Source organism: Falco peregrinus, chromosome 2, assembly GCF_023634155.1.
Source record: "Falco peregrinus isolate bFalPer1 chromosome 2, bFalPer1.pri, whole genome shotgun sequence".
Taxonomy (NCBI): domain Eukaryota; kingdom Metazoa; phylum Chordata; class Aves; order Falconiformes; family Falconidae; genus Falco; species Falco peregrinus.
The window spans coordinates 75,202,934-75,229,280 of NC_073722.1; the positions used below are offsets into that span (position 1 = coordinate 75,202,934).

The 26,347-nt window shown below is 39.6% G+C and overlaps 1 protein-coding gene across 5 annotated transcripts in view; it reads right to left on the minus strand.

The window, feature by feature from the left end:
- The window catches only part of CCSER1 (coiled-coil serine rich protein 1), a 712,966-nt gene that overhangs the window by 637,436 nt on the left and 49,183 nt on the right, over window positions 1–26,347 (minus strand). For all 5 annotated transcript variants that reach the window (XM_055795209.1, XM_055795210.1, XM_055795212.1 and 2 more), the window contains exon 2: window positions 454–1,801. In XM_055795209.1, the coding sequence (XP_055651184.1) occupies window positions 454–1,762 (1,309 nt within the window). In that variant the 5' untranslated portion in view covers window positions 1,763–1,801. The remainder of the gene's footprint in view (window positions 1–453; window positions 1,802–26,347) is intronic.

Sequence of the window (26,347 nt, forward strand, 5' to 3'; positions counted from 1 at the left end):
TGGGAAATTTCAAAGCCCAGATGAATGTAAGGCAAACTGTGTTATTTTCCATAACCAGACTAAAAGGAGGTTTATTTCTGTGGCGATGTTTCCATCTCAAATAATGCAGCTCTGTGGCTCAAGTTCAAATCAGGCACGCCTCAAGAAATTCCAGCTTCAGCAAGAGGCAAGAATCAACACTCTCTTTCTTAGTTCATTTTCTACCACAGGAAAGCATGGCTACAAACAGCACTGACAGGTGTTAGCAAACCGTAAAACACAAACTGAACAAATCATAGACTCTTTATTTAATTCCTCCAATTTTGGGAGGAGGACACACTTCATAACTTTTGAACTTCCTAGCTAGCACTTGGAACTCCACAAGCACACTTTATGACTAAACAATTTTTTACGTAAGAACTGAGGCAAAGAAAAGCCCTCCAAACCCAGCAACGAAAAGACCACAAGACATACCTTTAGAACAGTTTGTTTCGTAATCCTGTTGTGTTTTAAACGACTGTGGTTCAGAACACAGAACAATCCTAGACTCCATTACAGGAACTGTGTCCCTTGTGTGTTTGGATGGCGTGCTTTCACCTCTGTCCCTGCTCAACGCCTGTGCCTTTGGAGAGAGCATCGCTCGATCTTCTCTATGCTGTAACACAAAGGTTTCTAAATGTGCATTTGCTGAGTTCATTTCTCCTGTGTGCCTGGCATCATTAATGTGTAGTTCATTAGCTTGCAACAATACTTTTGTTTGATTAGCAGCTGAGGTTTTGAATAAGGTATTTGATTCAACACTACACAAGCTTGCGTGACTCACAGGAGATGCATCAGCAGAATGGCCATCCACAATATCCATTTCCCTCGCAGGAGCAGCAGCAGGATTAAAGATGATCTGAGAGGTAGAGACATGGTGGCCATAATCCTCTGTGAGCAGCGCCCCAGTCCCGCTGCTGGGCAGAGCATCAACCTCTGAAACGGAATCTTCCGTCAGGGCAACGAAGTCAGAAGGGGTCTGGGCAGCCGTGAGGTCAGCCGAGAGCAACGGGGACTGCAAGGAGCTTCCCATGCACTCTGTTGTCTCAGCCGAACACGGAGGAGTGGACTTGGCAATCACAGGTTCACTTTCCACATATGATTTAACTTCCAACAAGCACCTTGACGGCTGCACAGAGGAAACCGATTGACTCTCCGGAACTGGTTTGGAAAATCTGTAGTGCGATGAAAAAGATTTAGGGAGAAGTTTTCGCGTGGACTGTTTGACAGAGTAACGGCTCTGCTCCTCTGCAAAGCCTGAGTCATCACCCTCGTTCTTCCCAGAGCTTATGCAATTTATAAAGACATTCTTATTAGCTGAGGGCTCCTTTCCCTTTTCAAAATCATCTGTCAAAGACCTTGTTATCTTCTTGCTACGTGAGCTGCCAAAGCCAACCGAATGCCTTCCTCTGCTTTTAATGTGTTCCTCTAAACTCAGTTTTTGAAAAGTGCTGAGAGAGGACTGAGCACCATTTGAGATGTTCACATTTTGACTAGCCGAGTCAGGCTTCTGCTCACTCCCCTTCTTGTTATGGAAGCTAATGGAAGGAGTGCGGAAAATACTCCGGCGCTTGCCTGTGCTCCCTGAGCTGGAATTAGTGCTGGATGGAGAGGAGGTATGGATACCAATGGCATTAGCAGAAGAAGGTGATGAAGGCAGGGAGTCATGTCTCCGGCTAATACTTCTCCTGAATATTGGCAACCGAGACACTAGAGTCGATCGTCTGGATCCCGAGTCCCCCATCAGGTCACAAAGCGTCCGTGGCTCCTCGCAGTCAATGAACTAATCAGGGAGGGGGGTAAAGAGAGAGAGAAATTATTCAGCCTCAAAGTCCACTTGAACAGGCTTTAAGTCAGCCTAAATACACGAGATGTCAACATCAATTTTATGTACAGCTGCAAGTTGTTGCATATGCATTACTGAAGACTTCTAGAATTTGAAAGTGATGTTCAATAGGTAGCACTGAAAACCCAGCAGCTGAGCAAAGATATGGCTCAAACATTCTATAGATGAGACACAGTATTATATATGATATATTATACAATACAGATCACACTGGGTAACAGTATAAAATCTACGTGCCAAAAGACACACAAATATATCACCCAAATGTCCTTGGGTTTGTAAGTTCTTGGAACAAGCCTTATAAACTGTAAGCTCTCTTATTAGAAGAGACTTCATTTTTTTATGATCCGAGTAGAACAATACATTATTTTGTGTTCCTAAATACTCAGATTTTTGCAAGAGAGAAGAGGATTTAAATTTTCCAACCTTCAACTGAACTTTCAGTTGGATTTTAAATTCCTTTATTTGCTCCTGCTAAAGGATGTATGCACCACCTTATGGCAGAAAAAATGCTGGCATTGCAGTCAAGCTATATGTACCGCTAAAAATTCCTCCTAAGGAACTGTAAGTTCTAGAAATTTACTGTCAAAATATGGGATCATGCGTTTAGATTTGAACTTACTGTTTCCTTTGAACTTCTCTGAAATCCTCTTGTAGCCTACTTGCTTACAACTAGTTATTTTTGCAGTTTTTTGAAAATAGTGGTTTCATACACAGACACTCTGCATTTTTTTATAAATATTTAAGCAATAAAAGCTTATTTTAATCAGCACAGCAGATGTTGCAGAGGAAAATCAATCATTATGAAATATATACCAGTTCTATCTCCTTTTTGTTCTTGTGATAATAAACTACTGCTGTAAGAGACAGGACCATTGAGGGAGCAATAAAAACATGATATATAATCACAAGAACATATACCACAAGAGAGTCTATAGGTATAATGCCCAAGTACAACTCCATGAGCTGCAAGCGTTCACCACATAGGAATAAAAATCAGGTCATTTATCTAAACAACGCTTGTATGTCAAGTGCAAAACCAAATTCATTCATCTAATGTGCAATTTAATACACGTTACATGGCCACAACAGATATCCGTGAAGAATATATGTATTTATAACAGTGGGTATATATATATAAACAACATATATAAATATATATATATATATATAAATAAAAACAGGAACAATATTTAAGGAGTAATAAAACTACATATATGTTATATTACTGTGAAAGAAAGGGTAACAACCAAGTTCAGACACTACTCCTGACTAGACACTGGATTGTGCTTTATGCATTGTTAACATGCTTTTTTAAAAAGCTAGTACAGCTCCAGTCTGAACACACACTGCCAAGCAGCCCCAGTATTCACAGGCACCAGGAATCAATAAGCAATTTTGTAGTTTAAGATGAGAGAAACAGCTTGGGAATGGCCACCAGTTCCTAGAAGTCATTGGTGATCTCTGATGACAAGCTAAAACCCTAGACAATACCCAGGTCCTGCAACCCAAACCCAAACTGACGGTCCAGGCACACACACAGGTTATCAGAATAACTTTACACCCGCCAAATGAAGGGATGCACAACTGGTTGTTCCATTCCACTGAAACGTCAGGTAGTTTGCATTTCAACCACGGTAAGAGCAAAAGCAGAGGCAACAGCACAAAGAAGCTGAGACCCTGTGAACCCACACAGGGGCTTACGTTACACCAGCTTGTTCATCTGTCCACAACCCAGCCTACTGAAAATGGACTTTGGAAAGCCACATGCAACTCCCTCCAACCTCCCTGTACAAAACCCTTCTCGGTTCTTTAACCACTGCCAGACCTACTCTGCTGTGTTTCTTGTGCTTTTGTCGACGTGTACCGTGCAGGCACACTGATATGTATGGATCTGCACATCACACACAACACAAGATTATTTACAGATTTTGAGGGGGTTTCATTGTATTTTAAAGAGACCTAGTAATTGCTGAAAAAAGACTTTAAAATGCAGTTTTACAGCTGCAGCAGACGAGCAAAGTATTGTTAACGTATATTAAACCACTACAGGCACTTTACGCTCAGACAAAACATTTGCTTCCATCAGTCTCTCTCCTGCCCACACCTTAATTGTCCTTTCACTGGAGAACAAACCATCCTGGTCTATCATCACAAAATTCTGTGAGTTGAGAGCAGAAAGAAGCAGAAAACTGAGCAAAAAGCACATATGGTAACTTTCACTGGAAATACAAAAGCTGTGTCTAAATAACAATAGAGATTATTCCTAATAACCAATCCATGAATGTACACAGCCTTAGCTTTCCAGGTAGCAACAATTTTTAATAGAATATGTTGCCTCTAACTGCAGATAACAAAACAGCATTTATTCAGATATTCTTCCTTCCTTGCCTCTTGAAGGAAGAGCACAAATAAACTGTCAACATTTCCCTTATTGTATAAGTTGCAGAAATCCTCACCTGTAAAATATGACCTAATTATAATGCACTGTTCTTTCTAGGTCTACAAAAGCTATCAGAGGATATTTCTTCAAACACACAAATCCATGCATACATACACATATATATGCATATATGAATGCTTATGTGCATATACAGTTTAAATAATTTGAATATTTTATTAATATTTTAATATTATTTGCATATACCATGTATATATATACATATGTATATATATATATATATATATATATATATATATATGAAAATAAACACACACATCTTGCAGTGTGAAAGTGCCAAAGTTTAGCATGGAGTTAAAGTGACCATTCTACCTGCAACACAGGAAAAAATAATACATATTTCCAGATATTAATACTCTCACATATTAATCAAACAGGATCTTCCAGTTGTTTTTTCACTTACTGCAGGAGTCGTAAACTGTCATGTCTGTTCTAAGCAAAACAGGATGTGTTGCATTTCAGTCTCCACATTTAACGTAACTGCTTGTGCTTACCACTTTACAGACGTAACCCTTACAGAGTGAGATTCACTCATGCTACATATTCTTTACAAACCCACCAATTTTCTCTATGTAACTTCTCCATCCCTACTAGCATCATTCATAAAAGCTGCAACAGAGGAAAAAGAAAACAGCAGAGAAAGACAACTTTGCAATGGTACTATGCTGTTCCAGAGGACTCTCAAATTTGAACTGGACAACAATTCTGATACTATGTAGTCAGTATAAAAGCTAATACAAAGCCCCATGTATCTTAAAATGTTACTGGGGGGTTAGAATACTAACAAGAAGTCAAGTAAACAAGAAAGATCAAGGAAAAGTGACAGTCTAGGCAGGCTTTCAATTAGATCTGGCTCCTTGTTTAGGACAAAACATATTTTGCATCATTATCATATGTGAACAGCACAAAAAATAGTCTACACAGTGTTCTGTACAGAGGTCTGAATCCTGCTCATATACACAAACCATCACTTTGTAGTACTTTTTAGTTCTAAAATCCAGTTGTTGCTGAAACTGAAGTGTTTACTCAGTGCTGCAGTACACAGACATGCAAATTTTGCTTTTCAGGGAATGGATTTTTGACGCACATTTTTGCATCTGGTATTATGCAAGACAAAGCTTGATATACTGAAGGAAAATAAGTAAGCAATTTCAAAAAGATTTAATTGCAGCCAGAGTAATAGTGGATTATTTCAGGACCTGCTCTTCTTCAAGAGCCTGGCTGCAGATCACAGTTTCTGAACTCCTGTGCTGAAAACCAATGCAAAAAGAGAAATGGACAAATTGCAACCAAAATATTTTCCCTCTTGGAAGCAACTTAAGTAGTTAATCAAATTGAAATAGTTTCACAATGATCTGCACCAAGATGTTGCAAAATGCAAATTAATCTCAAAAATATCTTAAAGTCATGTATTTAATTTCCAGAGAAAACAAAAAAGGCTGTGTTTTTTATATTTGGGGCTTATTCTTTCCACACAGGAGATCGTTGGAGGAATCATCCAACTATACAATATTAGGCCCTAACCTTGCCTACAGCACTTGTATGAGCATAAAATGTGTAAGTGTACAGGATAAGAATTATACAAGCATCTCTGATGTTATATATTACTGTATCTTGTCAAAAGAAACAAACTGCTCAACTTGCAGACAGTCAATGTGACAGTGGGAAAAACTCCACAAGCGTTATAACAGGTAAAACTGCCAAGCTATCACACCACTGTCTCCAGAGAAATCTGTTCCACCAGTCCACCAGCTGAAAAAACAACCCCAGTATTTTTTTATGTCAGCTTCTGCCAAGCAGTTACTCACAGAAGCACGCTGGAGCACAGCTCGTTCAACGAGGAGCAAGTCTCGACGGAGGTTTGGAACTCCAGTAGATGGAGCCGCAGATCTACTTTGTCTTTCACCTTTTACATTTCTCATTGCCTTTGGGCAAAATTTAGAAGTTGAAATTATTTGTCAATTTTACCATTACCGTGATAACGTGTACACGTGCAAAAAGCCAATACATGTACAAAAGTTAATGTATGCTTATTCAACAGAGAACTGTTCATGTGTAGGCCAGCACAAACACTACCTACTTCTCAACACTTTTTAAGCAAAGCTTTCCTAAAGATGTTCTCCTTAAAGGTGTACCTCCTAGATATACCAAACATTATCTTCCACACATAGAAGAAAACTGAATTAGCTATCTAAGTTTAAACTGGGACATGGTGTGACACAAAGCTGAAAGGCTGCAACCTTACATCACAGCAGAACCTCAATACTCCTCTGCTCCCTACCTCTGTCCTCCGCAGCAGTATGATTTTTAGGCTGCACTCACAGTTTAAGGGAGATGATACATTTTCTTTAATGCTTTGAATCAGAAACCATATAATATAGCAAAACACACGGGACTAACATGTGACTCAAACTGCAAACATACTCTATCCCTCACGTGAGCATTACCATACGGCAAGGACCACATAATACACATAGTCGCCATGGACTAGCTGGCTCCAGACTTACACAGAAATTAAATTTACCCCAGGATACTACAAACACCCACAAAACACATGAAAACAAGTATTTTTAATTGTTGGTGAGTCAACAGAAGTCCTAACACAGCTGATACACCTGTAAGGAGCGGTCTTTTATCCCAACAGGTAACATTCAAGCCTGTGTCCCCCTCCCAAATCATTAAAATTCCACCAGATTCCAGCACTACGTTATCCTCAGCATTTAAGCATTACCGCCTTCAGTATTGTTGCAATATTATTTGTGTCTCTAGTACATTTGTGACTTGGTTTTATCAGCATAGTTCCCAGAGATCACTATGTGTGACCGATTCTGTACACAAGGAGAAAAAAATACTGTTTTACATTAAAAACAAAAGCAAACAAAGAAACACCTGCACATAAATACTTAGGGCTTTAGCTGTTACCAGGGATAATGTAACTGGACTAATAGGGCCTTACTGAAAACTCTAGCAAAGGCAAATGCCTGTATAATAGAAAGTACTAGCTAAGAAGGGTGGGAATGTTGATACTGAAGCAATTTGATTTTGCAAATGAAACGTGGAATTCCTTCCAATACATAACAGCTCCACTTGCTTGTGTGAATAACACTCTTCCCTTTTCTTTCCTTGTGCGTGTAACCCTTGCAGCGTGGTACAGAGCTCAAGAATGTATCTTGTGCAACAGCAGCCACAGCCATATTCTCACTGCAAAATTTTATAAGCTACTACCATGTCCACACTTGCTTGGAGTCAATTTTTCTCAACAGTTTTTATAAATAAAAGACAAATACCCAACATCGAGAGCTAGACCTTTAAATAATTACGTGTGTCTACACATGCACACGCATACTACTCCACACACTTTTTCCCTACGTACTGAAAACTGACTGGCCAAAATAGCTTTTATGTATCTGGAAAAACAGAACACAGAATCCAAGCCCTGAGGTATACCAAGGCAAGACATGAAATTTCTTTCAGTTTCCTGTATTCTGCAGCCCAGGCCTATCTTTACTTTCAAATGCTCCTGTGTTTTCAGAAAATAAGAGGGGAAGCAGACAGATAAATTTCCAATAAACAAATTTGAAGCCACACATGCATCAAAACCACATCTCCCATTTTGACTAGTCTTGTACCTGTTGAAGACAACCCTTTCTTAAGTCCATTACTGCTATTCCCATTGCTGGTATGAGATTAGAAGTGTAACAAACATTCAAAGAAGAAAACTGGAGAGAACTTATCTATATATCCTCTTTTGACTTTAGATTAGCCAGAAGGCAAATGAGACAGGTGACATGTGACTCATTCTTTCATTCATTATCCGTGGGTATGTAAATTCATCCTACTTGTGTTATGTGAACTGTGGGTTTACTAAAAGAGAACCAGGAAAACTGATCTCTAGAAACCTAGAGGCCACAATTGTCTCCTACCTACATTTAAATCATTCCCTACTTCAAATGTTTCTGTATCATCAATATCAGATTAGATTCTCTCAAGGCACTTTGGTATAACATACGAAATACCAAACAGAACTGAACCACTCTTACTGATAGCCTTTACATACACCCAGCACCCAGTTACTCTTCAGTTATCGCTGAGATCATCTACTGGCAAAAGATTGACTGTGTGAAGGAGATAAAGTACTAACTTTTACCTGTTCAACAATCGGACACTAACAGGTCGGAAGCAGGGCAAGGACCATACCACAGCGAAGCAGCAGTCACATTCACGTGACTTGGTTTTGGTGGGTTGTGTTAGTTTTTTAACAAGAAGAGGAACTGTATCTCACCTCTGTGACTCAACTGGATTCTGGAGAAGCGTACAATGCATTTCTGGTATTCACAATACTTACAGTTTAATTAGAAACAGTTACAACTATAAATAATAACCTGGAAATAGAAGTACTGAAAACTATATGCTTGCTTTGTGATTCAAATGTTATGGCATCCACTCCTTTGACTACCCGTACCAAATGTGTTTGAGAGCCATGAATTATTCACTTATAAGAAGTGAAGTGGACTTATACAGGTCTCTGACCGCACATGGAAATTATACCATAGTGGGACAAAAAGACATTGACTGATGTCGAGACACCTTTGGTGGACAGAGATGGCAGTCTGGTGACGAGATAGGATTCAATAGGATCAAACAGCATCCTTCTTCCCCTTGCACCTCTCTCTCCTCTCACCCGCACTCATGATACACACAGTAGCGTTTTCACAATGCTTACAAGATAGCAGAAAATCTTATTCAAGTAAGGTTTTAATGAAAATACCTATGTTTGGACTTCAGGCTAAATACTAGGATTTAATCATAAATAGGGGATGTGTTCATTTCTAGACAGCAATTTTACTTTCAGCTGTATTTTTTTTTAACCAAGAAGGAAAAACAACCTAGAAAGAATCAAGGACTCTGCTTCTTTATGCAGGAAAAAAAAAGGTGTAACCTGCCCACTAGAGCACCGACTTATTTACACATTGGAAAACCACAGATCCAGCATTTGCATTAACCCAAGACATTAAGAGAGGGAGAGACTCCTTGCCAGCCATTTGCTCTGGAATTCAAGTGGAACAGATCACTGCTGCACAAGCCAGCCAGTATTCTCATGAGGAAAATACCAGGAATAACATGGCCCTAGCTCCGACCCCATGGTGCACTGTTCGCTGCATAAAACTTGTTGGTAGCATAAAGCAAAGCACCATTATCAGCTACAGCTTCCACAAACATACAAAGCATCCGCTCCCCCACGCAAAAAATACCAACAAAACCAAGAACAAACAACTTCCTTAAAACATTCTGCTGGCTCACAAAGTGTCTTAAGTGTCTCTAAAGCATGATCCAGCTGATTTGCACAGTCAGTAGTGAATTCAAGTTCTGCTTTCATGTGTTCCTTCTGAAATCTGTCTTTCAGCGTATTACAAACGTGTACCTCTTGCTCACTTCAAGCAATCACTTCACAACTGTCTCAGTACTGCACAGCCCCAGCAGAACTACAAGTCTTTGTTCTGGGTTCTCCTGTGTCTATTCCTCTTATCTTCCAGAATCACTGCTTCAGTGTCATAAGCAATTTATTTTTTATGCTAAAGCTTCCTGCATTTTTTTTCCAGTCTGGCTGCTTTTCAGTCAAGTGCTGCCTGCTTCTGCTGTGTATATGGCAACCTCAGTGACAACAAGGGCTGGGGTCATTTATTACCTCTGTCACCAGCTGAACGTGTGACCTTAACAGCATTTAAACCGGACCAAATCCTCATCTGTTGTAAATTCATGGGGCTCCACTGAAGTGAATCATGCTGATTTAAACCATTTGGCCTTTCATCCCTAAAAGCCTCCGTCACCCCGTCTGTAATTCTTCTTTAACTCTTGTGAAAGCAACACTTAGACATGTATGATCTAATCACTCCTAGTACGCAGAATCCCAGTTTAAGTTAATGGAAGCAGGATTTTGTTTGTGTCTTTTTTTTTTTTTTTTTTTTTTATGTTGACCAAGTACAGAATCCCTTAAGGGATTATGATGAAAATTTATACAAACCTAAAAAATTAATCATGTAGTTCTGAAGATCCATACACCTGTGCTCCATTCCTACTTCTAAGTGTCTCCTTAGAGCTGCTTTTGAAAACAGAGTACTGAGACAGAGGGACCCATGGTCCACCTTACATCCTCACGGTGAAAAGGACTGGGCAATAAGAACTCTTCCAGGGGATTCAGATAAGTGAAAGGATTTTAAAAATTAAATTAAATAAATCAATGTGGCTAACAGTATTCATGAAAGCAAATCATAAAAGCTTCACCTAACATTTGGCAGACTAATTTACAGACCAGTCTTTTCTTAATAATAAAGTAATTTTAGTATATCGCTGTAGCAGCTGTTGACTACGTTACCACAAAATAATGTATCATGAACAGCAACAGGAGCAAGAATGCTCTTTTCTAAATTCTCCCAAGCTCAACAGAAGAGAACAACAATTCCCAACTCATGCCTTGAAAGCAGTCTGGTGGTACAAAATTAACTGATAATCCTCAGACTGACTGTTCCAGGCAAGGTACTCACAGCATACTAAACTCTAACAAAAGAGAAAGACATGATTCACGTTCCCTGCAGGTTTCACCACACATAAGATGCATGCCTTGTGGGGCTGAATATTAAATACATTCATAATTACCATCCCAAATATTGTCTAATTTTATTACTTTAATTAGAAACCAATTGCTTTAGTTTCTTTATATATTAACGTACTCCACTGGACACCACTTATAAGAAGAATGCATTTTTAGGAATCAATTGTACATGTTTAGAAATAAATCATAATACTTATAATGTTCTACTGAAGACCTCCATGAATCTTATCAAAGGCTCAGGCAATTCCCCTTTTGCTATATTGAAAATATAATTATTTCTAGATTAGATTTATCAGACTCATTTCAATCTTCTTACTAACAAAAACAGTAAAAGAGAATAAAACTCAACACAACCTAATATATTCATACACTCAAATTCTGATTGTGAATTGTTAATCAAAGATTAAAACACAGCGGCTCAAATTTCTGTGACAATGAGTACAGCATACATAGGAAAACCCAGTGCCATAGCAGTAAAGCCCAGAACCACATACACCACATTTACATACACATAACAAAGACGTGTATTTTGTTTTGAAAACCGAAGGTTAAGAAGGTCTAAGCATAAAACTGAAGCTCACAAAGCAAGCACAGAAAGGGCAAAAAGAAACCAGCTTGCAAACTCAGAACTGCCTAACAAGAAAAATACATTATCTTAGGTCATAGGAGTCCTAGAAAAACACCTAATTTCATTTGCTTTCTTCTGGATTTAGGAACCCAACTCTCTGGAAATTCACAGCTTGTAGTCATGAAACAACACAGACTTCCATTAATGTTAGGATTCAAACTGAAGTTCAACACAGAAAAGTTTACAAAAAGATGGTATTTCACAGTTTCCACTTACCCCAAGTACTAATTAAGTATTTAGATATTAAGTGGAAAAGTAAGGCTTTTTGAAGCCATCAGCTGTGCTCCTCCTACTTCACAATGGTCTGTCTGTGACCAAGGGACTCATGAGAACCTATCCTTCATCTAACGTGTGCATCGTAGTTTTGTCCTTTAAAAGCAGCTTGAGACAGCTAGATGAAAGGTTGCAGGAAAGTATTGCTGCATTATCAGAGAAATATGGTGTATTATACCAGGAATATTTTAACCCGATATTTTAACTTCATGTTTAGAATACAGAATCCTTAGATACAAGGAAGAAATTCTTTCCTGTGAGGGTGGCGAGACACTGGAACAGGTTGCCCAGAGCAGCTGTGGATGCCTCATCCCTGGGAGTGCTCAAGGCCAGGCTGGACGGGGCTGGGAGCAACCTGGTCTAGTGGAAAGTGTCCCTGCCCATGGCAGGGGGCCTGAAACTAGATGACTTTTAAGGTCCCTTCCAACTCAAACCATTCTATGATTTCATATTTTAGAAACAACCAAATAAAGAACCTTTGGATGATACCTAAAATTTTTTAGGAGGATTAATTAAAAAGTAAGCAAAATAATTTGTCTAATTTTCTACAACTTTTTCACATAAGTCTTTGTTAAAATTATTCACATCAACGTAAACACCTTTACAAACTTAAGACAATTCTAATAGCACTGTACAAGAAGAAGCAACCCGTCCATGGTTACTGTCAGGTCAGTACTATTTGGGAAGCAAATACTAAATCCGATTCCCCAATACTTCTCTGACTCACCCCCACTAACACAGAAGATGCTGTAGCAAGAAGAGGTGAAGGACAGAGTGCAGTGAAAAGCAACCCTTTGGGAAGAGTAACGGGCAAGGGGAAATAATGATTATATTAAAGGAGAGTGTTTCCAGAAAAGGGAAGCTATGCGGTGGCTGCTATGAACAAATGACTAAATTTGTTTCATTGAGCTTGCTCAAGAAACAAGAAAGCGCACACATCAGCCCAAGATGGGTGAAAACAGTTCTTTCAGATGAAATACTCAATTAATAATCTTTCACAACTGCCTTTTAATCCGAAGTTTATTGCCTTACCATATTGCCTCTTACAACTGATGCAGTTACCTGTTATTTGAGCCTCCCTCCACACCATTTTCAACTGTTTTGAACAATTATCCCCAAAATTAATCAGAGCAGGTGACAGTTAATCTTGCCAGGCAACGCTTTTACTGTACATTCCCGGATGTCTCTGGTGTGCCCTGTCATTGTTAACCAAAAAAAAGCTGTACAGTTTTGAAGGGTCTTTAATCAGAGTCCATCATTACGTCCAAGTTGGTATCACTTGCTCCCCTTTATTGTCAAATGTAACTCTCAAAGTGAGTCTGACTTTTCTGAAAGATCAGGAACACCTGTGAAGGCATTTTTGTAAGAGCCAGCATTTTAAGTCAGTCCTGGAAGTCCAAGCAAAAGATTAGCTTCTTAGTGGGGTAGAATCCATTTGTACTCTGCCTCCTGGTTGGGACAACAGAGAGCAGAGATGACTACACCATGCTTTTAAGTTTGGTAGGAAGACCAACTGCTATTTCCTTACAACATGTCCTGTCACATCTAAGAAACAGATTTGTAGCCCACTTTTCGTCTCCAACAATTTTCAGCATACAAAGTTCAGCAAAGAAATTTTTTTTTATATATAAATAAAAAGAAAATTGGTGAGCCAAGGATGCCAACAGCAACAGGGAAATGATGACAGAAATAACCTCACAGGTCAATTCAGGGTGGGCAGCTTGAAAGCCTTTCTCAAGGCAGAGGAATATAGACAACAGGTAATGCAGCATCCTAACACAAGAAACCTCTATTGAAATACAGAACTGCTCAGAAACTTAAAGGAAGAAATTCAGCTTTCCTCTTAACCTAGAGCGAAGATGAATGTCTAGAACAGACAGTTCAAGAAAGTTCATAAAAGACAAAAAGATGGAAAAAGACGACGCTTGGTGATAAAACTGTGTCCAAATGAGGATGACTCCTAAAGTCATCCTGATTTTTTTTTTTTTTTAATTCCATCGAAACATATTGCACAGAAGAGTTTACTGACACTTATTGCCTAATGACATTATCTTGGAGCCATTAAACTCGACTGGAGCTTACAAAAAGGACCTTCTCAACAAGTATGCAGACCTTGTAGGTTTGCTTTTTCTTCTGCTAACTCATAGATGTTAATTCAATTCTGCCGAGCACTTAAGCACATGCTTGACTTGGAGAATAATCTCATCCTTATTCAGTAAAACACTTAAAAGCACATACTTAACTTGCAAAACATGAGTGGTCCCATTGAAGTCTACGGGACATACGCACAATGCCAAGTGCTTTGCTGGATCAGTGCACAAGGATATAATTTAGCCCCCCCCCTTTGCTGGATCAGTGCACAAGGATATAATTTAGCCCCCCTTCAATAGACGATTTGGACATCCTGTGTCTTGCCATTTCATAATGAAAGACAGAATAGTAAAACAAACTGTAAAGGGTAAAATTAACTATACAGTAACTGTAAACCAAATTGCCCTAATCTGAATGCTTTTTAGGGTTATTGTAAAAGCTGAAATGAATTCTCAGTACATTTTATACAGTAAGACCAAACGAGTACGTTATTTTCTTGAAATTTATGCACAAGCCTAATTGCTATGCAGGCACAATTACAAAGATCTAAAAAATGCAAAACCAAGATACCATATGGTTCTTGGTTCCAAAAATCAGACATAAAAGCAGATTTCACACACTGGTGTGTGAACACAAAACTCCAATTAAAAGGCAGCTAAATACAGCAGGTCTCCATGCTTTCCTGAGTTTTTTAAACAGGGTTTTGAATGCATAAAAGAGGTGTCAAAAAACAAGCCTGGGTATTTCCCAATTACTTCAATCACTCTTAATAAGTAAACAGTTTGCACATGAATTAAAGTTTAATAATTTCAGGTTAAAAAAATGGGATTCAGAAGCACATATTACTCCATTTCTGCAACGTACTTACAAAATACCAACATTTATGTACCACTGACTTCTGACTCTAAACAGATCCGAGGTTTTGCTCGTGTAGTTATTCTCTTTTGAGATAAGTGAGAAAAGTAGTTTGCACATTGTTCATTTTACACAAGCATTTTTTGGCTGCTTTAGTAGCACTGCTGAGTCTAAATAAAGTTGGGTGTAGGAAAAATTAGTAAACGGGAGGGAAAATTCAGAAAATTAAGCTGTATGATCGCATTTACTATGTAAGCACTCACAACAGAAACCTAAAAGTTTTGGACAATTTTAAGTTTTAGCTCATGGCAGTGCCTATTCATGACCTCCTCCATCACACCTCAGCTCTGCAATATGAAGTAACAATAGTGCTTCCATAATTTCCAAGTAACCTACAAATATCAGAAAACATGTGAATACAAACGTATAGTCTCAGCCGTTGCAAAAACAGTTACTCGAGACCTATCCTTTCTCCATGGCCGTTAAGTGATCAGATAACAAAACTCGCACTCCCAGCTGTAAGTACTATTCCTATTGTGGCTTGTATTACAAAGGCTGGTCCTTCCCAACGGTCCCAGATTGCTTTTACATATTCAATAATTTTAGCTTATTCGGCTTAGATGTATCTGTGTCCAAGTAGAAATGTCAGTCAGAAAGCTTTGTTGCACCTGCAAGCGAAGCCAATGATTCATTACATTCAATAGCTCAATGTCCAAGTAGGTACCAGTAACGAGTCATGTCCCTCGAGGGTCTGCACTGGTACCAGTATTATTTACTATCTTCATCAATAACACCGACAGTGGGATTGAGTGCATGGCCAGGAAGTTTATGGTTGACCCCAAGCACAGTGGTGCTACTCATGTGCTAGAGGGAAGGGGTGTAATCCAGAGGGATCTTGACAGGCTTGAGGAGTGGGCCCACGCAAACTTTGTGAAGCTCAACAAGGCCAAGCACAAGGTCCTGCCTGTGGGTTGGGGCAAGCTCAACTATCAGTACAGACCGGGGGATGGATGGATGGATGGATGGATGAAGGGTAGCCCTGCAGAGAAGGACTTGGGAATACTGGGGGATGGAACACTGGACAGAGGAGGACCACAAAAATGATCTGCAGGCTGGAACACCTCTCCCATGAGAAAAGACTAGGAGAGTTGAGGTTGTTCAGCCTGAAGAGAAGGCTCCAGGCAGAATGTAATGTGCCCTTTCAATACTTACAGGGGGCTTATAGGTAAGACAGTGAGAGACTTCTCACCAAGGCATGTAGTGACAGGACAAGAGGCAACAGTTTTCAACTGGAAGAGGGTAGGTTTAGACTGGACACAAAGAAGAAATTTTTTATGATGGCGGTAGTGAGACATTGGAACAGTTTTCCCAGAGAAGCTGTGGGTGCCCCATCCCTGGAAGTGTTCAAGCACAGGCTGGATGGGGCTTCAAGCAACCTGGACTAGTGGAAAATGTCCCTGCCATGGCACAGGGAGCTTGAACTAGATGATCTTTAAGGTCCCTTCCAACCCAAACCATTCTGTGATTCTGTGACAGTGCCCAGTTCCCAGAGCTGCAAAGAAACATGGAAAGGCATCTAAAAGTTGTCAACTGCACAAAGCCTGCTAGCATAACTCAGAAAGCAAGAGATCCTGTATTCTAGTGTCAAACTTAAATTCCAGGTGACCCACAAAGGTGCCCCCAAACTGATTTTGAGGCATGTAGCTCTGGAAAAGTCCCTTAAGCAACATAAAAATGAAAATAAGCCAGCAACAGGATTCAGACGCTGCACACTAGGTAGAAAAATGTCTTGTGTTCAGAACAACTGCTTAACCAGGCCCTCCTATACCATAGCACAACTGCATATTTTCATCTCAATACAAAAACATCTACTGATCTCCATATTCTAATTTTCATGTACTTCTTGATTTTTGTGTTACATAATGAAATTTTCAAACTGTCAAAAACTAGTAAATTAAAAGCCAGAACAGACATTTAAGCTACTGTTACTACCAGCTTCTGTGCATAGTAACTCTTGTTAATACCCAAAATGAGCATACTGTTCAACAGTGAATCTCTTTGCATATTTGCTGCTTTCCTTATATTTTCATGATTTTCCAGAAATTGAATGTGTACTTTGATTATTCTTCTTTATGAAAAAAAGACAAAATAAGCTAACTGAAATGCTCTACTACTTATTAAACACATATACAGGGAACGTTCTGTTAAAAGATGCAAACTGCAACCCAAATTCAAAATAACAATGTCAGCTCAATTCCAACAGTGGCAGTCATATTAAGCAACCTTATTTTGAAACTTGGAAGCAACCTTCTGAATCCTGGTATAGTACACCTGCTTGTTACTCTTGTGGGGATGTGCATGGATGGCATAACCAAAATATGGATAGCATGAATCAGGAGCAAGCACACAGGATCCAGAAGTCTCACCAGGATGGCAAGTGTATTAATGCTTAGCCTAGTAGTTCTCATTAGCCCTGTCAACTGCATGTGTTAGTAAGCAGTTGCTTTGCCTTGTAAATCACTCGTTTAAGCAAGTATCCTGCTTGTAGACTCTCTTTACATGCTGTAAAACAATGCTAACAAGATGACAGGGAGAGAGTTACAGTCCACACAGAGGAAATGTTTGGAAGTAATAAAGGAGAGCTCTGTTGCCAGATAGCAAAGTGTCAGCTTCAGAGCAAGCAAACAAACCTCTCTGCTTTAGCAGAGCAGGAAGTATTTTGTATGAAATTTCTAGAACTTTAAAAGCATTCCCAAGAAACTGAAAGAGTGACAGTGCTGTGCCATCTGTCAGCTGGGATGAGATATTCAGAAACACCTGACCCACAGCAGTCTTCACTAGCTAGTCTTACTGAGATCTTTCAAAAAAATCTCTATTCTGCGCAGAGGGACAAGTTTAAAATCTACTGTGTCTGACTACTGCTAACATAGGCTGTAGCAAAAGGTCGCATAAACTTTATGAGATAATTTCAGAGTGTTACATTCAGTGCCTTTACGCTCAGTGATGACATAGGATGGGAACAGCAAGTCTCACTCATTTTCTTCTGTCAAGAGCATGTGCCACAAGGGCAAATCTCACACATACCACATGCAGCAAATGACTTAAGAAACAAGGGAACAATCCTCCAGAGTCTGACAGGGACCAGACATAACCTAATAAAGGAAAACACCAAATGGAAATTAAGTTTTTCTTAAAAAGAAAAATGCTGCCTAAAGAAGCTTCAAGATAGTTTTTCTTCTCCATTTGGTGACAAATGTATCAGTATTAAAAGAGAAGAAAAAAAAAGGAACTTATTATTTCAGAAACCATTTATTACTTGGATTAGATCAATGCCTGCAGGTCTTGTCTCAGGCACCCTATGGTATACCATATGCCTACATTTAAGAAAATATGGTCCATACCTCAATGGGTTTACAACTCAAATACAAAACAGGTATCTGAACTTCATAAATGAAGGTGCAAGACAAAAATCATAATAATGGTACAGAAACAGTGGCTATTTTGTCACAGTCTGAAGTTTTCTATAGTGCTTCTAAGTTAGTCTTACAAACAAGGATTACACATCACAGACTGCTGATGGAAGTCAGTAGAAATCAGTCTTCCTCCTCCTCCGCCTTGGCTCTAGAGATAATATAGGTATTTTGCAATTCTTTTAGTTAGCCACAACCTCTTCTTTCATATTACATGTTCTTCTCATGACTTTTAACTCAGACCAGGATTTCTTAGGTCTTCTATGGTCAACCAAAAGGCTTAACAAAATGCAGGAGATGTCTCTTGATAGCACACCTTTTGGTCTTTATCTTCTTATCTGCATTTACCAAGTACCTCAAAACAGTGGAATAACACTAAATTTCCTGTTTCTTCCCCTCACTGACTTTTGATATTCCCTACCAAAGCTTCTGTGCAGACCACAGTCCCTGGGGGATTCCAAAAGCGTCCCTTCAGACACACTTTTAAAGCCTTTGTCTTATGTTGTTCTTAGTTAATAGCCAATTATCAAATAAAAAAACCTGTGTAGTTGTTGACCATATATGAATTTTAAATTTTTTATACGCTTTGGAAAGATCATGTATTTTACCCTTGCCTCTCTCTTTCAGTCTTCAACCTAGCTAGAAAATGGATAGAGTCCTTTAACTTCCACCACATGCCAAAAATTACACTATTGCTCTACTCCTTTTCCCACACCACCACGAGCAAAATTAAGACATCTGCTTTAGTCCTGAATTCCTGTCAAGCAGGGCAGAGACTGCACTCTCTGTTAGCTCTTAAGCTCATTAATGCTCTAATAATTATGTCCAGGGTTACAACATATCCTGGCTGTGGGCCAAAGCCCATTCTCTAAAATATTATGATGCATTTTCTTTCAATTTGTTCTTTTAATCCAACCACAAACTATTTTAGAAGTGACAGCTCCAGGAAAGTCAACTAACAGCAGCCCTGATCCTCACGAGTTACTTTCCCTTCATTATGTACACACCATAAACACAAAACACACAATTCTTCACACTGCTACAATACTAAATATATATTCTCTCAGATCCCTATGGTCAGGTCTCAATTTTTCGTGCAGATTTATGTCCGTCTTAGAGCAATGGGGCAAGACATAGCTTTTCTCATGTCAAGACTCTAGCTGACCGCTTTTATGCTCTATCTTGTCCTTGACTCAGAACCCTTCGACTTGTTCACTATAAGAGTCAGGCAGAACAGGCACATATAATATTTTGACAACAACTGGAAATACGATCACGAGACGTATTTTATTGATGACTACTTAAAAGGAAATATTTGTTACATTACTGTGCATACTGCGCCAGTGTGTACCACAAGGCACAGGGAGGTGGCTGGGTTGCACCAGAAGGTACCTGGAGGACCCTGGGGCACCAAGAAAGGGTCTACCACGCTGGGTTGCTCCGAGGGACACACAGAGGTCCCTGGGGCACAAATGAAGCTCAGACAAGGCCTGCATTCACCTGCCAAAATGCATACAGGGGCTGCACGGCTCCATGGAAAGACACACGGGGAGTCCTGGGGCACCCCAAAAGTGGTATACAGCACGTGGGCCAGGCCAAAGCCATGCATGTCCAGGAGAGGTGAGTGATGGGGGTCAGGCGAGTGAGACTGTGCCAGGTGGCTGGTAGCCAGGACCCGCCAAGGCCTTAGTCTCCATCCCACATGTTACTGCTGGGCAGATGTCAAAGGTCCTCTGCCTCTTCCCCAGCCCACTGCCCAACCCCAGGAGGCAGATGTGGGTCTCAGCCACGGAAGAGGAAACGAGCACAGGCTGACCCACAAGGGGAACAAAACAAAGCCTGCCTGAGGTCGTCTTCACACAAGCCGCTGCCTGCAGCAGCCCAGCCAGGACTGAACTTCTCTAGGGGAGGCAAAGCCCAAGTCTGAGAGGTCTTAGCCCCCTGAGGCCCCTGCCACCCCTTCCATCACGCTCCCTGCCCTGTTATTTCCAGGAGATGGGCCAGACACCCTCAGGTTCTCCAGGGACATGCTGCCAGGGTGATTGCTCCTGCAAGAATGGCAAGTTGAAAAGGAAAATCCTGACTTGATGAAGAGGTACCCAAGGCACCTGTCCTATCTGCAGGAGGACATTCTCTGGATACAAGACAAGAAAAAAACATGGGAAGAGTTGGAAGAGGAAGAGACCCATTCCTCTGTTTGACCATACATCCACAGTTGCAGCAAGGCACGGGGTGGGGCGGGCAGACAGGACATTGCAGGGGATGCAGCAAGCAATGCTGGCCCTGTGCATTGGGACATCAACAACAAAATATTCTATGTGAAACCAGCTCTAAGCTAAATGTAACATCAAATGAGTGGTCACAGATAGTGGCGAGTCACTCTGCACAGGGATGTTGCAAAGTGCCTCCCAAACTGAAATCATATTCATGCTAACTGTTCAGGGTTCTCCAAAGAAAAAGCAGGAAACAAGGATGACTGCATCAGCAGCAGTTACAGCACAGTCACAAAAATCAGACCCTCCTACACTGCCTGTGAATAACATTATTCCTATAATTAGTCCCACAGGATTAAGTGAGGCTGTTCTCACATTCAGAGTTAAACACATCCAAACGCCGGCACAGACCAATATAAAATTTTACTTCTTACTAGTTCCACTGCCAAAACACTTCCTTTGTTCCTATCACCCTGTTAGGCATCCCTCTTCATTCACAGAGAAGAGGCTCTCATCCTCAGCCAAGGTCAGAGGTAATTGCATCTTTGACAAACTTTTAGCCAATTTAAGTATTACTACCACTCAAAGTAACTTTTTGTTACTTTGTAACAAAATAAGTAAAGATTTGGGAACTGTAACAGCTCTGAGTTTCCACTATGAAAAAAGGAAAACCACCCAACACACACAGGGACACAGGAACCCAATGAATGAGAAAATGCAGAGACACAGGAGGCAGATCTGACAGAAGTAGTGTTGGAGCTTGAGAACCCTTGGTCACTGGCTGAAAATGAACTTGTCAGAATCTGGTCTGAAACTCCATTATTTTCAGATTTTGGATATGTTTAATGAGGCCAGCACACTCCCAATGAGGTATGTACAAGCATGTCCGTGAACAGATGATTGGTTATGCATGTATACAAGCAAGAAGCCTTTTGGTGGGACTACAAGATGTAAAGACCATTTCTTGTACCACCATCATTTCCTGCTGTAGCGTACATATCTTGCATGCAAAACTCATCAGCAAAAATATGCCATATTCAATATTTCTTTCGTAGTGTTACAAGAAGAAGAATATCTTGCACTACTCGTAACGGCTAGCAACATATCTCTCAGACTTCTGGACAGATTTTGTCAATACAACACAGTAGCTCTACAGAGAGGGGAAAAAAACCCAAACAAACAAAAAACACACACATACATGCAACACACTTTGGTTTTAAGTAATAATTTTATCACAACACCCTTCTGCAACTTATTTCCCTGATCGAATTACTGCTGTTACTGTACAAGTTCATCATATATCAAGATTTTTGGTTCTACCTCATGTTCAGTTAATTGAATCCATCAGTGCCTTCAGTAGTTCAGAGCATGCAATGAGTCAGGAGGAAGTCTATAACTTCTTTTTTAACATCTATTTTCTTACCATAATCTTAATTTCAGAGCTGAGTTGAGAACATCCATTCCAGTGGGTTTGAGAGAGAACACCATTACTCAAGACAGCTATTTGAAACGAGAAGGAGGCCACGTGCAGGCCATGACCCAAAAGCACTCCAGTATCATTTTACACCCAGTGGTCAGAAGAGTGAAATTTTGAAATATCACTCCTGAACAAAGCTGATAGAGCTGTTAACAGAAATGCATGTGTAGTCTTTCAAGGCCAACCAAAGTTTCAGAGGGTAAAAGTGGTTTGAGTTTTGGGAGGTATGTCATGCTAGTACTGAAAGCGCTGACGTATGTGAAAACAGGTTACTCCAGCTTAAAGGACTGGACACCATTTCTTAAATAAACATGGCTTTAAGACAAGTGGTTTATAATTCATGGAGAGCTGGTTCGGTTCAAATCTGAAGCCTAGGAGCTTCCCTTTTCATACAAACTGATGTAGTCTTAGAAGAAAAGGCACAGAAGAAAAACAGATGTGTTTCAGAGCCACAGCTATGCAACTTTCCTGCAAAAATGAACAGCACAGCAAAAGTCAAGTGAACACATGCCTTTAGCAGACAGGAAAGTTAATGGCAGAGCAGCTCCCTCCACCTCCTAACAACTTCAGCTTCACTAAAACTGACCTTCATTAAACTGCACTTCTTTCTACTCATGGTCAGAGTTAAACCTCTTCAGGGCCAGGATTTCATGTCTGCATCCAATATAAAGTCAGCTTAGATCAGCAGCACAGTATTTGTATATTACCTGCCCTTCTAACTCCTCTAGAGACATCAGAGAGGCTGGACAAAGAAGAAAACCGAAAAAACAAACCTTTTTAAAAGTAAAAAAAAAAAAAAGATCATTCTTTAGACAAAAGCAAAAGAACAGAACCTTTAATTTTGGTACGCCCCGTAACTGGACAAGTCCAATGCCATCCTCATCCCTTGAGGCAGCTACTAGATAGGTCCAGGGGCAAAAAAGTGAACAGTATGTTGTATGCTTTAGAATTAAATCTGACTGGGAGAAGACCTGGAACTGTCTTAGGAGCTAGACCAAAGTGGAACGACTTTGGGAGGCTACTCCTTCAGCTTCTTTAGAAATCGCAATTAAAAGCCCAACCGGTAAGACATGCTGAACACTAAAACTTAATGACTGTCTTCCTCCTGAAAATAAAACCCATGCCTCACCACCAAAACTGCAGTGCATACCCCTACAGAGCATATCCCAAGAAAGTACAGAATATCAGTGCAAATAACAGAGTCATACAGAATTTGATTGCTCATCCAGACATCATCAAAAAATATCACTGAATAACGGAAGGAATTTTTGCTTGTGTTTTATCCTCAGAAGGTACTTCGAATACCACAGTGGCCCAATAAAGCAAAATAATCCAAGTTGCTACGAAGAAGTTTATTAGACATTTGTACACACACACAAAACATGCCATTTGTTCCCATTTATTGCACTCCTGATAACTTCGTGCATAACAGAAATGAGTATTCAGGCTTGACTAGTCCTCAATTACACAAGGGATAGCATTCCAAACATCTACAGCCTGCAAAATTGCTACTAAGGAAAGTTCTGACAATTATTGATTGGTTTAAGCAGACTTAAAGAAACAAAAAAGAAATTAGTTGTGGACTTCTAATGCACTGTAAAAAAACTGTCGAAAGAGACAAAAACACTTTGTAGGGAACAGATGTAGTTTCACACTTGACAAAACTGCTAAGAGCTTTTACAGTTAAAAAAATACTGAGCAAAAGGGAAGTCCCTTGCCTTCTCTTGCCGCTTTGGTACTATTTTCAAGAACTTAAGAATCAAAGTCTCAGAAGACTAGATTTATCTCTAGCAAAGGGCTATGTAAGAAAGTCATACGATCATCAGTTTTCCATAGAAGGAAATACTATACACATTCCTACACCTTATACATGTATTTGACATTTTTACATCTAACTGTAAGACTGAATTGGAAAAGGAAGTTAATCAATACATTCCTCAGGAGGCTACAAAGGCTAACATACCATTCACAACCAACAATACAAGATTTATCTTAGACAACATGACTGGACAGGAAGAATTTTAACTGACACTTTAAAAAAATAATTACAGCCAGTCAAATCCCTTTTTGCTTCCCATAGCAAGTCTGATCCTAGCAGACTTTTAATTCAGATTATATTCTTCAGAGTACTCAAAGGCTGAGCTGATCTATCAAAACTTGCAGTGGAAAACCAGTATATTGCCCTGTTCCCACTATCTTCATCCTATTCTGACATAAGTTCATACCTACCTTCCACCTCCTCAGTATTCAATGGTATTAGAAAGCAAGCACCTTCCATCAGTAGAGAAAACTGGAATGAACATCCAGTACCTGGAATTCCCTTTATTAATCAAATATCTAGTATTTAACATCCAGTACCTGGAATTCCCTTTATTAATCAAATATCTAGTATTTACAAGGGGTCAAGAGACTGAGGAGACAAAGTCTTTCAGCACTGCCTCCAAGGTGGTACTGTGTCCTTTAACAGATGCAATGCCCCTGGGCATCGCCCCATCAACCCTACAGCTGTGGCTGTCTTTGCAGAAACATTAGTCTTCAAGACAACCATGGTGTCCCCCTGCATCTCTATGGTGCCTTGTGTGATCCTGGGGAAGTCATCTAGTCACTCAAGCATTAAACCGGATAATCCTTTTAGGGTTACTGAAAAGATTCAATGCAATCTCTATACAGGAGATCTAAAATCTTTAAGTGGCAAACCCTTCCAAAATACAAATACGCACAGCAACCAGTGGGCACAACTAGGACCAAAAAGAAAGACTGCCTTACAAATGGAATACAAATTAATTATGAATTATTTTATTATTACCCCAAGCCCTCAAGTGGGAAAGTTCTGTTGCTAATTGTTAGACCATACACCTGCTGTTTGTTGAGAACATATGGTGCAATTGTAGCAGGAACTGCTGACTAAGGGAATACAGCACTTTATTGGGATAATAAAGCGTAACTTGAGAAGCACTCGCATTGTTCGTCATCTTGCACTAACCACATACAAGTTGCCAGATAAGATACATTCAGTATCAGGATTTGGCCACAAGTTTTTTGCACGGCCCTGTCTTGAACTGTTCACTCTATCTGTATTTTCTCCTTTCTGAATGCATAGCTAGGACCCAAAGTCACTCAACACACCAAATGATACAGGAGTAAAGGACATCTCTCACCCTCTGGGTTAGTTGGCAATAATGGGCTAACCTCCAGAGAAAATAAAGATTTTCAGAATAATCTTTGTTTTGATAATATTAAAAAAAAAAAAAAGTCTCTAGGGGACAGCATCAGACTAATGATCTGTCCTGAACTCTACAACCAAAACATGTCCATCAAAAACCTGCTAATCAATTTGAAATGTATGTATGAGTGTGAATTATTTCATATTTACTTGAACTTATTACTTCAGTCCTCTACCACAACCCCTTCTCCAGCATGCAAGACACTCCTGTGTTAATTTGAGGAGATGAATCATCTAATTTGACACAAAAGCGAGTGGACATACTGGATGCTATGGACTAGTCCTACTGTGTTTCATCTGCTTTCAACAGAAAAAAAAAAAAAAAAAAAAAAATGATATTCAGCGCCTTACTGCTCCTTTTACTAAGGGCTTCTATTTTCCTTACATTCTTGCGATGAATTATAAAGTACACATTTTCCTCTTATTCAGCTTTGAGATCAGCAGTCTGAATTTGCCAAGCACAGAAATTCAGCGTTCCACAATTTACTGAATGAGGAAGTCATCAGCAGGTCAGAGCTCCAATGTTGGCGTGCCTGTTTAAAGTTATTTTCATTCTTATACAAATACTTTACAGGCATGCAAAGCACATGGCACTTTCACAAACTTGCTCCTGTCTGATTTGAGGAAAACGTGTGCAAGGAAGTATTTGCAATATTCAGGCCAATAGGTTACATCAACTGTTATGGTCTCATCTTTATCCATAACGACTGTAGCTTTAAGAATCTCCTTTTGTACAGAGAATCTGAAGAAAGCTATAAACAAAAGGCAGACACTCATGAAATGGAGAAAGCAGCCAACTACTCAGCCTTTAAACTTTGTTCAGAAGATGGCTATAGAATACAAGGAACAAAATACAAAGGAATTTTAAACAAAAAACAAGGGAAATGAGGTTTAGGAACAAGGCTACTAAAAATAGAGGTGGAGTCAAAAAAAACCACCTGATGTGTTCCTAAAGATACATAGGAGATATGGTTGGGCAGGCAATTCAGATTGTACTGAAAATGTAACTAAAAGTTATTTAACATAAAAGGGTATTATAGATAGCATATTATGGCCATCACAAAACTTTAAGATCACAAAAATATTTCAGATAGCGTATTACAGCCAACACAAAAGTTTAAGATCATAAAAATAAAGCATTGCTGGTAATTTCCACACCAAAGATACTGGTAAAAAACCAGA